Source organism: Primulina tabacum, chromosome 5, assembly GCF_025594145.1.
Source record: "Primulina tabacum isolate GXHZ01 chromosome 5, ASM2559414v2, whole genome shotgun sequence".
Classification (NCBI taxonomy): domain Eukaryota; kingdom Viridiplantae; phylum Streptophyta; class Magnoliopsida; order Lamiales; family Gesneriaceae; genus Primulina; species Primulina tabacum.
In genome coordinates, this window is record NC_134554.1 from 27,008,884 (window position 1) to 27,024,784 (window position 15,901).

The following is a 15,901-nucleotide window of genomic DNA, read 5'->3' on the forward strand; positions in this document are numbered from 1 at the left end:
ATATATGGGGGGAGCAGCTAAGGGTGCTGCTGAAAACAATATAGTGAATGAATCAACTGAACACTCAAACCTGGTATTTATAGGAGGATACCTGGGCCCTTGATGGGCTTGTCTTCCATTTGGGCTAGGGACGGGCCAAGGGTATTGGGCCCATCCATGTCTTTCATCTGGGCCCATCCATGGGGTATCATCTGGGAACTAAGTCCCACACAATATTGCGGACAAATTGTTCTAGTTCTTCATGCATGGCATTAACCCAAAATTCATCCTTTAGGGCCTCATTCACATTTTTAGGTTCAATTAAAGACACAAAGCATGAGTGGCTTACCTGGGAGAATGTGGAGTTCATACAAACTAATCCGATCATTTTCCGGTAGTCAACCTTCTCCTTTTTCCTTGTTTGCACATCTTCATGTATTTCACCAATGATTTGTGATGATGGATGATTCTTCTGAATCTTGCTGGGAATTTCTTTTTCACAATTGATCACCACATCATTATCATCGACGTTTTCATTCTCCATGGTTTCCGTTCTGGTTACAGGCGGTGTTGTATATGGTGTTACCTCACTGGTCTCAACACTAGCCTCAACACCAATGCTGGTTGATGGCTCACTTGAATCCAACAGTCCCTCAGTATCATCCTCTTTAGCTTTTCATGTTAGTCCGGCAAGATCATCAAACACAACATTAATAGATTCAATGGTTGTTCTTGTTCTTAAGTTAAACACACGATAAGCCCGACTATTCATTGAATATCCGAGAAATAGGCACTTATCACTTTTGGAGTCGAATTTTGCGAGATGTTCTCGATCATTTAGAACGTGGCAAATACATCCAAAATATGAAAGTATTTGAGGTTTGGTTTCCTCCCCATGATGATTTCATAGGAGGTCATAGTGGATCCACTCTTTAGAAACACACGATTGGAAATGTGACAAGCTGTGTTCAAGGCTTCAACCCAAAACCTTTTTGACACATTCTTTGAGCTCAGCATGACTCGTGCCATTTCTTGAAGAGTTCGATTCTTCCTTTCGGCTATTCCATTTTTTTGAGGAGTTTTAGGAGCAGAAAATTCATGAGAGATTCCTTTCTTTTCGCATAAGGAAGTAAAAAGAGAATTTTCAAATTCTTTGCCATTATCAATTCGTATTTTAACAACTCTCTCATCATGGAAATTAGTTATTCTTGCATGCAATTTCTTGAAGACATCAAAAGTATCTGATTTTTCTCTTATAAAAATTACCCAAGTGAAACGAGAAAAATCATCAACACAAACGAGTGAGTATTTCTTACCACCCAAGCTTTCAACATCCATTGGACCCATTAGATCCATGTGTAGAAGTTCAAGACACCGTGTTGTCCCAAAGTGTTGCAACATCGGGTGTGCAACACGGGTTTGTTTACCTTTTTGACATGATCCACAGATATATGCATTATCTGAGCACAAATTAGGCATACCTCTCACAGCTTCATACTTACAGAGATTTTTCAAGGTCTTGAAGCTCACATGAACCAGTTTTGATGCCATAAATCTAGATTGCTTACCTTGGCACTTCGACAATTATCACTATCTCCCACAAAATAGCAATTATCAGCAGACCGTGTTCCTGACATGACACAAACATTTGCATCATTAAAAACTTCACAATTATTCTTGTTGAACCTAACATGTAAGTTATCATCACAAAGTTGACTTATGCTTATTAAATTCGAGTTAAGTCCTTCAACATGTAGAACATTATGAAGCATAGGAAGCCCATCAACATTCAGGGTTCCTTTGCCTACAATTCTCCCTTTGGCACCACCTCTATAAATTACACGTCCACTTTTTAGTTCAGAATAATCAATGAGGTGTTTTTTAGAACCTGTCATGTGATGGGAACACCCACTGTCAAAGTACCATGCTCCTGCAATGTTAGTTTTTAGCGATGTATAAATGACATTGCATTGTATAACAGTTTTTGGTACCCAAATTTTCTTAGTGGAAGAACTTTTGACTGTGGTGTTGGACATGGTGTTGGACAACACCTTATACAACACCTGATTTGAATGCCACCTGAGATAGTCAGTTCTGAGTTTGTAGCAGAAAAGTTTGATGTGCCCAGACTTCCGACAGTAGTGACAGATGAAATGATGCTTTCGCTGCTTGGGATTTGAGATTGATACATGCTTCTTGTCTTGAGACATCTTTGCTGAGGAGTGACTTTTTGACGGTGAGGAAGCTGAACAGGATGTTTTCAGCGTCTGTTCAGAGACCAGCTTTGAGCTTTGTACAGTTTTCATGGGTGGATTTTCTGTTTTAGTGACAGCGTCGACTCCTACACCCTTCACAAATACTGTGGTCCTTGAACTGGAGTTAGATGACTCACCATGTTCATACATGCTTGCAACATAACCAAGGCCAGATCTGTTGTCCTTTCCTATAGTCAGTACTGTGTCAAGTTTTGATGAGCTTGAATTGAATTTGGCAAGAGTTTTTGATGCTTTCTCAATATCATCTTTGACTTTACATAGTTCAAGATCCTTCCTACTCACCAAAACTTCTAGACGAGACAAGTTGCTCTTCAACTCAATGTTTTCTTTTGACAGTAATGAGTTTACATTATTTCTTTTGAGCCAGTCATCATAAAGTTCTTCATACATCCTTTGGACAATTTCCATAGTAAGCTCTTCTTGGTCAGATTCCTGGATTTTGTCAGCTTCTGAAATTTCCAGAGAGTTAGCATTGAGACACAGTGATTCTGACACAGTGTTGCGCCCTAGTGTGGTAGCACCAGTGGCAACACCAAAGGGATTGACCTGTAGTTTGTATGTTTGTTCCTGGATGGCAGATAAAGGGGTGCAATCATCTCCTTCCTTGGTTTCAAAATCATCATCAGGTTCTTCATCACTCAGTGTAGTTGCCATATTTTTGTTTTTGCGAAGCCGATTTGCGCACTCATTTGCATAATGACCAAATCCAGAGCATTCTCTACATTGGACTGAATCAAGTTTATTTGTTTCTGTTCGAGCTGATGAATCATTTCTCGATATGAAATTCCCTTGAGTTGATGCAGTTATTTTATTTCTTTCAAAAGAAACAAACTGTGGTCTTGATGTTGATACAATCTTCTTCTTATCTCTCATTCTTTTTAGGTAGTCGCCAAATTTTTTTGTGATTAAGGAGATTGATTCCTCGCCAAGATCAGAGTCCTTTTCCTCTTGAATTAGGCTATTCATAGAATCATCAGTAGTTTGTAAGGCAACAGCCTTCCCTGTATTTCTTTTCTGTAGGTCTAGATTCATCTCAAATGTTCTGAGAGAGCTAATTAGGTCTTCCAGATTAAGTGTAAAGGTGTCCTTGGATTCGTCAATAGCACAGATTTTGATATTAAAACACTCAGGAAGGGATCTTAGGACCTTGCTAACCAGTCTTTCGTTTGACATAGGATCACCGAGACTAAAGGCCTCATATGCAATCTCACGCAATCTCCGATCATATTCCACAATAGTCTCGTTTTCCTCCATCCTTAAGCTTTCAAATTGGTTAACATCCTGAGTTTGGTTCTGCGAACACTTTCAGATCCTTCGCAGTGCTTTTGAAGAATATCCCAAGCTTTTTTGGCAGAAATGCAGTTGGTGATGAGACTGAACATGTTGACATCAACAGAGGTGAATATATCATTTAGCGCCTTTGAGTTGAAGTTCGAGGTTTGAACTTCATCATTGGAACAGGAACTCTCTGATTTGCTTCGACTATCTCCATCATCATCAACTATCCTTGGTGGAGACCAACCATCTAAGACTCGTTGCCATGCCCTTTCTTCGATAGATTTGATGTACATCCTCATCTTGACTTTCCAGAGAGCATAGTTCGAACCATCTAAGACTGGTGGTCTAAAAGCAGTGTTAGCCGCTAGTGGATCCATTAAGCTATCAGTGTATTTCCTGTAAAAACAGCAATACCAGAATCAATCACTTAGTGTATCAAGGAAAGGCTCTGATACCACTTGTAATAATTATTGTGCATAAAGTAACAGGAAATATGTATTAAAAAAATGGTATATTAGAATTGGGTGTTGTGCTCGGTGTTGTCAACACGGCACACAACACAGTAGCGGAAATTTATTACTTAACACGGATATAACTTTACTAAATAAATACTTGAATTTAAATCATGCACAAGTACAAAGACTTGTGCGATGCCTCATGGTAAAAATTTCACTAGAAAACTTATATAAATCATTCACACCACAAACGATACTAGTGAAAGAAACAAAGCTAAATTACTTGACACTCCAAGGAATTAAAATATGCATACAAAAACTCAAATCAAATCTAGATGCCTAAACCAAACACGTATTGCTTAAATATCAAATGAAATCACTCTTCGATCAACACTCTGCGTCAGTGTTGTTCTTGAGTGTTGGCAACACCAATTGGCAACACGATCACACGATAGATGAACCACCCTTGCTTCGTACGCAAATCTCCAAGACCTTAATATGTTCCAACAAAGCTCCTGTCTCCGTCAAGGTATATTTGTGCCACACGTCCTATTATTGATAATTGACCCTCGTATATATAGTCCCTTCTTTGACCTAGATCTTCATGGATCCTTCACACCTATAAACAAGGAAACTAGAGTTTAATATGAATCAAACTCTAATTTAAAGACAATACATTATATCTTATAGATAATTTTCTAACTAAATTAAATCATTCCTAATGATAGGATATAGTATATCTTGAAAAACAAATCTATTAAATTTGTCTAGAAGTGCAAAATCAAAATAATATCTTAAATGAATTCAGGATACAATATTCCTTTCAGATTCTTTTATTTTACACATATTACTAGATAGATGTTCTCATAAACACGAGTCTACACATAAAAAAAATCCACTTATGACATAAATTCTCAATTCAAGTAAAAAATCCAAGAACTCATCTCGAATACTTACTAGCTATGCCAAGAGTGAATATTATGCTGCTGGTTTAATGTTATACAATACTTAATGAAGGAAAGGAAGATGATGAGTCTCCTTTAACTTTTCTCTATTTATTTGTTGCTTACAGTACTTTTCGTAAAATAAATGACAAATATACAAAATAAAATGGAATAAATATCAGACGGTGGCTGTGAATCTATCTTAGACATCACTGCATGCGTACAAAATGGATCTGCACATGTAAATTTCTTTTAAAAATTATCATTTTACACTTAAAAATTAATTGACTATTTTTCAAATTATTTACAATGTTTCCATTAAAATTAAATGCATTATTTTTCAAAGAAGTATGGAGTATTTTCAACTTGTATAGTTTATTTCCATTTACATAGACTATTTCAAATTCATTTCCAATTACAATTATATTATGAGTTGATTTACTACTCATAATCTACGTAATTAACGTTAATCAGATCATGGGGTCTCACATCCGAACGAGGAACTGAATTAGTCAATCAGACTTTGTCTCAATATCTTGAAAATTTAGGAATCAAGTATGAGTTCTCTGCTGCAAGAACACTACAACAAAATGGTGTAGCTAAACAGAGAAATCGACTCTTAAAGAGGCAGCGAGAACAATGCTAGCTGATTCTGGTATTTCTCAAAGATTTTGGGCTGAGACAGTTAACACCGCCTTTTATACTCAAAACAGATTAATGATTAATAAAAATCATTCGAAAACGCCTTATGAGATCTAGCATGGCAAGAAAAGTATGGTTTATTATTTTAAAATATTCGGGTGCAAATGCTTCATTCATAACAATGGTCAGAATCACCTAACTGCCTTCGATGTTAAATCGGATGAAGGAATATTCTTAGGATATTCATATGTTAGCAAAGCATATAGTATCTTTAATAAACACACTATCAATGTTGAAGAATATGTACATGTTGTGTTTGATGAGAATATGCTAACTGATAAGCCAACTGATCCAATTGAACTAATTAATTGCTTAATAGATACAAGTTTGGAGGATGACAATGAAGATGAAAAACATATTGTCAAAAATTCCCTTCAAACACCAGAGCCAAAAGTGGTAGAGCCACCAGTTGGACAGGAGACAACTCCTAATAATCAGTTTGACGATCATCTAGAAAATATTCAACCTCAAACTAATGTCGTTCCAACTGAAGTTGAAGGAACTGGTCAGTTACAAACTGAACCAGATTTGCAAACATGTCAAATAAATCCTAACTACAGATGGAGCATGAACCATCCTTAGAACTAACCAGAAATCAGGTGTTGAATTTATTTATTCATTCTGCTTTTATCTCGCAACTTGAAAAAAAAACTGAAGAAACTCTAGCTGATCACAATTGGATCATTGCTATGCAAGAAGAGCTTAATCAGTTTACAAATAACAATGTCAGGACGTTATTTCCAAGACCCTCTTCAAAATATATTATAGGTACCAAATGAGTATACAAGAACAAGCTGAACGAAGATAGTTTAGTTGTGCGCAACAAAGCGAGAGTGGTCGCACAAGGCTATAGACAGGAAGGATGAATAGATTATGACAAGACTTATCCTCCAGTTTCTTGGTTGGAGGTAATTTGTATATTCCTAGCCTATGCATCCTACAAAAACTTCAAAATGTACCAGATGGATGTCAAAAGCGCATTTCTGAACGGTTAGTTGCAAGAAGAGGTGTATGTAGAACAGCCTACAGGTTTTGTTAATCACTTACTCTCTAATCATGTTTATCATCTGAACAAAGCTTTATATGGTCTAAAACAAGCTCATCGTTCTTGGTATGAGACCCTATCAAAATTCTTGATTGATCATGATTTTATAGTAGGAACAGTTGATAAAACTCTGTTCAAATTTACCAAGAAAGATAATTCATTAATTTTTCAAATTTATGTTGATGATATTATATTTGGGTCAAATAACCCCAAATTATGTGATAAGTTTGCTAAGCTGATGCAGGAAAAATTTGAGATGAGCATGATGGGTGAAATGACATTCTTCTTAGGCTTGCAAGTGAAACAACTGGAAACTGGATTTTTATCAGTCAGACCAAATATGTGAAGGAATTGATGTAGAATTTTGGCATGGAAAAGATTAAAAGAGAATCAGTTACACTTCCTACTCAGCTCTCCTCCCGAGAACAACTCAGCAATCAGATTGATTTTGTTCATACAAGTCTGTCTAAGAAGATTGACATAATGCAGAATCATCTGGCTGAGGTATCTGCTCGAGTTAGTTCAGCAGTCCTCTTCACAAGAGTGTTGTTTGTTGACAAAAAGGGGGAAGAACAGAAGTCGGAGGCAATATGAGCAAGCAACAAGAAGAGAACACCAGACAAGCCAACTGATAAATGACCGGATGAGAAGAAGTTGAAAAAATAATTCGTTTCCTAAGTCATTTGTTAGTCTAGAGGCTATTTTTTTATTTTGAAATGTTTGTACAAATCTGTACTTCTTTTAAAATTTATAAAATTGTTATTACAGAATATGTATGAATTTTTATATTATTTTATCTAGAATCAATTTTATTCTCTATCATCAGTTCAAGAAATTTAAGTTTTGTCCAACACCAAAAAGGGAGAAATTTTTAGAATATTATAAGTTTTAGAATTTGACAAATTAATCAATAAGAGAACTAAAAAATCTAACTGATTGAATAGTCATGTAAACGTAACTGAAGTCCTCGTTCTAGCTGAACTAGAAAAACCTTATCAACCGAAGTATTCGTAAATGATATGACATCAGTTACAACTGATAATGTCCAGCTGAACTAATCGGCTGATCAGTTGAATTCTAATCAGTTGGCCACGTCATCAGTTGAAATATTAGCAGACAGACTGGCAAGTCGTACCAAAGCAGAACATTTGAATCAGAACAGAACAGTCTGAATACCTAGTACTACTATCAGATAAAATAACTACACGACGATTGAACAGATATTTGTCATTAAATGCATTCAGTACGACCGTTGGGATTGAAAACTATATATAGTTGATCGAATCAGTTGAAGAAGGCCAGTGACTACAAGTGAACACACACGAAGCAATCAAGATACAACCTTCAATCAATTGTGATACCTTTCATGAGTATTTTATCAAGTTAGAGATCACACACTCAAGCTCTACATTCATTGTATTTATAAGTAACATTCAGGCTACCAATTTAGAGCGTTTCAGTTAATAAATGTATAAGAGTTGTTACACTAAGAGTTTCAGTTTGGCAATGTGTAAGATCAACTGAAGTAAATTATTATAATATGTTGTAATATATCAAATTCTTTTATTGAAATCATATCCTTGTGATAGAAGCGGTGAAGTAGGAGCATTTGAAGTCTCCAAATATCAATAAAAACTCCTGTGTTTACTTCAGTTACTATTTCAGTTTACAATAAGTATTCAATCTATATTTCAGTCTTATTCTGCACTACTTTCAGTTGACTGATCTATATCAAAAAACAAGATTCTAGGATCAGTTTTTCAAAGAACTGATTCCCATATTTGAAAAAGAGTACAAAAAATCCTAAGTGTTTATTCAGCCCCCTTCTAAACCCTTCAACTACCTTAACCGATCCTATCACTCATCACAAACTTATCATGCATCAGCTTGTAGAACTTCTCGCATAGTTTGGGGTTAGTTGACTAAAAAATAATATCATCAACATATATTTGATCAGATAAGGTGTGATCTCCTTTAAAGAATTTTAATAGAGTTTTATCAACCGTGTCGATTATATAATCATTATCAATAATAAATTTAGAGAAAGTGTCAGACTAAGCTCCGAGAGCTTGCTTCAGACTATACAAAACTTTATCCAGTTTAAATGCATAATCAGGCAATACATGATTCATAAATCCAAGAGGTTGTTCTACATATACATCTTCTTGTAATAATCCATTTAAGAAAGCACTCTAAACAATTATTTGTTATACTTCGAATTCTTTAAATGCAACATATACAAAGAATATTGTAATAGCTTCTAACCTGGCTACAAGTGCAAAAGATTCAGCAAAATATATGCCTTGTTTTTCCTATATCCTTGTGCAACTAATCTAGCCTTATTTCTAATTAGAGTACCTTTTTCATCTAATTTATTCCTGAAAACTCATTTGGTACCTTAATAGATTTATTTGAATGGTCTGAGAACTAAATGTCATACTTTATTTCTGTCAAATTTATTTAATTCTTCTTGCATAATATTGATCCAATTTGAATCGTTTAGAGCTTCACCATTCTTCTTAGGTTGTAATTGATAAATAAAAGCACCGTGAAATATTCATTAATCATCTGTTTCCTAGTTCTTAAAGGAGTAGAAGGGTTACCTATGACCAGTCCAGGTGGATGATTTTTACTCCACCTACAACATGACAAAAAGAATTTGGATCTAGAGTAAAATGATGTTGTTTTTACATCGGATCAGCTTGTTCTAAAAAAACTGTAATATCCAAGCTTGGTGAACGGTACGGTTTAAGATTTCTTATGTTTATGGACTATTTGGTTGAGTTTAAGTATAGTTTAGATGTTAAGAATTCCGATTTGTGATTTATAGTATTGTTGATTTTAGATGAGGTGTAGTTATATGGTAGCGTCGTTACGATTAATTCATGATAATTCGTATGTTGAGTCAATTGGTATGAGGCCAATTGGAATGGTTAAATAAGACATAGAGGTGCAACTTTCGTGTTGAGAGTGTTGCCGAATTATGAGGAGAAGCGACGTTGTGATTCGATTTTAGTTGCAAAGAGTTTATTGTTGGCTACAGAGGAGAGTGCACCCGCGGTCCATTATGCAGTGCACCCGCAGTGTTTGGGCAGAACCTCCAGCGCCCGCGGTAGGAAGAGCAACGCACCAGCGGTCGTTCCTTTGGATTTTCGGAAGTGGTACAGTATGTGTAGCGCACCCGCGGTCGGTGAATAGTAAAGTCGTGTTTTGGAGTTTTAAGTGATATAATAGAAGAGTTTGCCCTCATCCTCATTTTTTCCCACTCCTATCGGTTCTTCAGCTCACAGGAAAGCTAGGGTTCTCATTTCTTGTTTTGTTTCTTTGATTCAAGCTTCTTGTTGGGTATTTGAAGTGAGAACAAGATCATTTTGGGTTCAAGGAGCTAAGGTAATCTTGTGGCTTTAGTTATTTCTTGGTTTATGGTGTTGGGGGAAATCATGGAATGTTGATTGTGTTGGTTTTATGGTATGGTTATTTGATTATTAGGTTGTTGATGGTTCAATACATGGTTTATTGTTGTAGGATTTGTACCAAGAGATTAGAATCAAGCTTTCCATTGGTTGTAAGTGGAATTCATTTCTTGTGCTCACATGAAGTATATGTATTGTATTTCAATGGTTTTAACATGCTATTCCTTTCTATTTGATTCATGTTATGTATTGATACACTTTGTTGTATATTAGAGGCATTTGTATGTCTCAATTATGTCAAAGGGAATGCAAAAGAGAAGAGTCTTCAAAGTGTTTGAATTAATGTCCAAGAGAGAGTTCAAATGATTTATTGGATTGATAAAGAGATAGTCAGAGATTGGATGCAATTAGTTGATCAACGACCATAGGCTTATATCCAAACAGAGTAATCGATTTATATCGATGGGATATAGGTACAGAGACAAAGATACTATTGAAATATCAATCCACCAGAGAAAAGAGAAATACCATCGTTATGTTCATGTTCTACTATGTTATTCATGTTTTAAGAGTTAGATGGTATTTAATGATTTCAAAGTCATGTTTTACAAAGTATGATATGTACAGATTGTTATGTAAGAGTTTCACTTGCTGAGTTTTATACTCATTCCAGTTATTTCATGTGATGCAGATAAGAGCGACGAGCCAGGACGTTGATTGGAGCCGGGGTCATATGCATACAAAGATGGAAGGAAGAAAGATATTTTGCTAGCATTTTGACATGATCAAAAATGATATTTTGTATTTTGATGCAACACTTGATTGATCATGTATATATTTTTGATTGTATATATTTGGAAAATGTGTTCATGTCAAGAGAATTTTTAAATCCTTCTTTCCTCTAAGTAAATTATTTCAATTTTCGCTGTTATTTTATGAAATCAGTCGAGGGCATTACATTTAGTGGTATCAGAGCAACGTTCTTCGGACCAATGCATATGACTTCGTCTATTTTCAACTGTCCGGGTATGTCTTCTTCTACATCTATTTATAGTATTGGTTGATATGTATTATGTGAGCACATTGTAGGATTTTAATGCCTCCTAAGAAAAAATCTTCAAAGGGTGAGGATAATTCCTCATCGAGAGTTGTCGACGAGTTCGGCAAATTATTGAAAGAGCAATCTAAGGTTCACAAGTGAACAGATTCAGCAGTTGCTCCGTTTGCAAGGTTCAGTTCAGGGTAGAGGCCAAGGGAGAGGCCAAGTGGTTCAAGCAGTTGGAACTGATGGGATCTTTACTGCTTTTAAGAGGATGGATCCGCCTGAGTTTGCAGGAAGTACTGATCCATTGGTGGCTGTGGAGTGGATTAAAGCACTTGAGGCGATATTTGATCATCTCAGGTATGAAGACAAGGACAGAGTTGGTTGTGCAGTATTCATGCTAGTCAAAGCTGCACGTATTTGGTGGAATGCCACTAAGGTAAGTGTTGATGTTCCGGCATTGAAGAGGCAAGATTTCATGGATCTTTTCTACGACAAGTATTTCCCAGATGCACTTCGAACTCGGAAGGTGACTGAGTTTTTAGAGCTTTGTCAGGCAGGTATGAATGTTGACGAGTACATTTTGAAGTTTGAGGAGGGCTGTCTGTTTGCCCCATATATTGCCTCAAATGACAAAGACAAGGGTGCTCATTTCATTATAGGACTTCGAGCAGAGATCAGGAGGGATATCAATATGTCTAAGACAGTGACATTTAAAGAGATTGTGGCTAAAGCATTGTTAGCCGAGCAAGATGAGAAGGACATTACTAGAGAGAGACAGGCGAGGCAGCAGGCTATTGCTCAAAGAGGTCTAGGTTCGAGCCAAAGAGGGAAAGGCAGTTACAAGGGGAAAGGCAGATAGAGCCGAGTTCTAAAGTACCGACAGTCCCATTTGATCCAGAGAAGCCGTTGTGTCCCAAGTGCAATAGGCATTATAGGGGTGAGTGCATGTTTGGTACTCATACGTGCTACCGATGTGGTACTGCAGGCCATATCGCCAAGGACTGTCCGATAGGATTGAGTAAAGAGAAGGTGCAGGGTCGCATCTTCACCATGACGAAGGAAGGTATTAATCCTGATTCTTCTGTGATCTCTAGCACTATCTTAATTTCAGGCAGAGTAGTTACGACATTGATTGATACAGGTGCTACTCATTCTTTTATGTCTGAACTATTTTTGAGATCTTTGGGTTTAGTTCCTTCTGTTCTTCCCCTCCAGTTTAATGTTGTATTGCCTTCTGGGGATGTGTTGTGCCCGACGTCTATTATGTATGCGTGTTCTGTTCAAATTGTTGAGCGAGTGGTTTATGCCGATTTGATTGTTATTCCGATGGTTGCATTTGATATTATACTTGGCATGGATTGGCTATCAACTTACCGTGCAGTGATTGATTGCGTTGCCAAGACTGTGAAATTTGCAGATGATGATAATAAGGAAAGTATGCTCGCCAGTGCAGGTACTTCGCTGGTCCTTCCTTTTATTTCATGTCTTGAGGCTAAGAAGTTTTTGTTTAGAGGTTGTGATGGGTTTTTGGCTTCGATTGTGGATATGGATAGAATTGTGAAGTTGAATATTGATGATATTGATGTTGTGAGAGATTTCCCTGATGTATTTGAGGATGATATGCCGGGTTTACCGCCGGACAGAGATGTAGAGTTTGTGATCGATCTAGTTCCGGGGATGGTTCCTATTTCTAAGGCTCCGTACAGAATGGCTCCGACAGAGATGAAAGAACTGAAGATGCAGTTGCAAGATCTATTAGATAAAGGTTTCATACGGCCGAGTTCTTCACCTTGGGGAGCTCCGGTTCTTTTCTTCAAGAAGAAAGATGGGTCTTTGCGGCTGTTCATTGATTACAGGGAAATCAACAAAGTGACGATTAAGAATAAATATCCGTTGCCGCGAATAGACGACCTTTTTGATCAGCTGCAGGGAGCTACAGTGTTTTCGAAGATCGATCTGCGATCTGGTTATTACCAGTTGAAAGTTAGGGAGTCTGATATCCCTAAAACGGCGTTCTGGGCCAGGTATGGTCATTACGAATTTCTTGTTATGTCGTTCGGTCTGACTAATGCTCCTTCAGTCTTCATGGATCTTATGGACCGGGTGTTCAAGCCGTATTTGGATAGCTTTTACATTGTTTTCATCGATGATATATTGATTTATTCGAAGACCAGAGAGCTTCACGCAGAACACCTCAGAGTCGTTCTTCAGTTATTGAGAGAGAAGAAGCTATATGCTAAGTTGAAGAAATGTGAGTTCTGGTTGGAGAAGATTTCTTTCTTAGGCCATGTTGTCTCGAAGGATGGTTTAACGGTTTATCCAGTAAAAATAGAGGCGATACAGAAGTGGCATATCCCTACCACTGTATCAGAGGTACGCACTTTTCTTGGTTTGACGGGTTATTATCGTCGTTTTATTTCAGACTTTTCCGAAATTGCCCTGCCTTTAACTAATTTGACGAGGAAGACTGTGAAGTTTGAGTGGTCCAATGAATGCCAAAGTGGATTCCAAGAGTTGAAAGATAGGTTGACGACAGCTCCGGTACTTGCATTGCCCAGTGGTACAGAAGACTTTGTTGTTTATACCGATGCGTCAAAGAAGGGCCTCGGTGCAGTACTGATGCAACGTGGAAAGGTTATAGCTTATGCTTCTCGTCATTTGAAAGATTACGAGAAAAATTATCCTACGCACGATCTGGAACTGGCAGCTGTGGTATTCGCCCTGAAAATCTGGAGACACTATTTATATGGCAAAAAGTGTGAAATTTTCACGAACCACAAGAGTTTAAAGTATTTGTTTTCCCAGAAAGAACTCAATATGCGACAGAGACGGTGGTTAGAGCTTGTCAAAGATTATGATGTAACGATTAGTTACCACCCTGGGAAGGCGAATGTTGTAGCGGATGCATTGAGCCGTAAGTCGAGTTCCTCTTTGAGTTCTATGATCCAGAAACCGTTGTTATTAGACTTGCAACGAGAAGAGAAAGCTTTGGTAGTACCAAGAACTATTGCTTGCTTTTCACCGTTGATCATTCGGGCTACATTGACGGACAGAATCCGTAGAAAGCAGGCCAATGATGTACAGTTGATAGAGATGAGAGCCAGAGCAGAAGAGAGAGGTAATTCAGAGTTTGGGATGAATAAAGATGGTTTGGTGACATTCAGAGGCCGTATATGCATGCCTACTGGTGATGATATTCGGCGAGACGTCTTGACAGAGGCACATATCGCGCCATATTCGATACATCCAGGTAGTACCAAGATGTATCAGGATCTTCGTAGACTCTATTGGTGGCCAGGTATGAAGAAGGATATTGCCATGTTTATTTCTCAGTGTTTGTCAGCAGGTGAAAATCGAACACCAGAAACCTGCTGGGACATTGCATTCATTGCCGATTCCTCAATGGAAATGGGAGCACATTACAATGGACTTTGTGATTGGTCTTCCCAGAACGCAGAAAGGCTATAACTCTATTTGGGTTATCGTTCATCGGTTGACCAAGTCAGCGCATTTTCTCCAGTCAAGACAACGTATTCCATGAACCAGTATGCCGAAGAGTATATAGCAGAGATTGTCAGACTTCATGGTGTTCTTGTGTCGATCGTGACCCTAGATTTATTTCAGAGTTTTGGAAGAGTTTACACAGAGCCTTGGGTACACGGTTAGCATTCAGTACAGCATATCATCCCCAGAGCGACGGTCAATCAGAGAGAGTTATTCAGATTTTGAAGGATGCTCAGAGCTTGTGCTATCAACTATCCTGGTAGTTGGGATTCCAAATTGCCTCTGGTTGAGTACACGTACAATAACAGCTACCAAACGACGATTGGCATGGCACCGTATGAAGCACTTTATGGCAGAAAATGTAGATCCCCCTTATATTGGGACGAGATTGGTGAGAGAAAGATGTTGGGTCCAGAGTTGGTCCAACAGACAGCTGATGTTGTTGCTGTTATTCGAGAGAGGATGAAGACAGCACAGTCAAGACAGAAGAGTTATGCTGATGTACGGCGAAGGCCGTTGCAGTTTGAGGTTGGCGATCACGTGTTCTTGAAGATTGCACCTCTTAAAGGTGTGATGCGGTTTGGCAAAAAGGGAAAGTTGAGTCCAAGGTTTATTGGCCCATTTGAGATTTTGGATAGAGGTTGTGATCGAGCTTACAGGTTAGCCTTACCACCAGATCTTGATAGAGTTCATAATGTTTTTCATGTCTCCATGCTCAGGAAGTATATTGCGAATCCTTCCCATGTTCTTCGTCACGAGCCATTGGATTTGACGCCGAGTTTGACGTACCAAGAGATTCCAGTTCAGATTCTGGATCGCAAAGTTAAAGTATTGAGAAACAAAGAGATCGGCATTGTTAAATTCCTTTGGAGGAATAAATTGATTGAAAAAACCACGTGGGAACCAGAGGATGAGATGAAAGAAAAGTATCCTGAGTTGTTTGCGTAGTGACGTCAATTTCGAGGATGAAATTCCTTTAAAGAGGGGAGATTGTAATATCCAAGCTCGGTGAACGGTACGGTTTAAGATTTCTTATGTTTATGGACTATTTGGTCGAGTTTAAGTATAGTTTAGATGTTAAGAATTCCGATTTATGATTTATAGTATTGTTGATTTTAGATGAGGTGTAGTTATATGGTAGCGTCGTTATGATTGATTCATGATAATTCGTATTTTGAGTCAATTGGTATGAGGCCAATTGGAATGGTTAGATAAGACATAGAAGTGCAACTTTCATGTTGAGAGTGTTGCCGAATTATG

The 15,901-nt window shown here is 37.6% G+C and overlaps 1 protein-coding gene across 1 annotated transcript; it reads right to left on the bottom strand.

Annotated features, from left to right (window-relative positions):
- Positions 1-1,505: 1,505 nt before the first annotated feature.
- LOC142544308 (uncharacterized) lies at positions 1,506-3,509 on the bottom strand. The gene has a single exon (XM_075651368.1). The coding sequence runs from the start codon at positions 3,507-3,509 to the stop codon at positions 1,506-1,508; it is 2,004 nt and encodes a 667-aa protein (XP_075507483.1).
- Positions 3,510-15,901: the final 12,392 nt, after the last annotated feature.

Coding starts and splice junctions, on each gene's coding strand:
- LOC142544308 (XM_075651368.1), bottom strand. CDS start 3,509: ATGGAGGAAAACGAGACTATTGTGGAATATGATCGGAGATTGCGTGAG.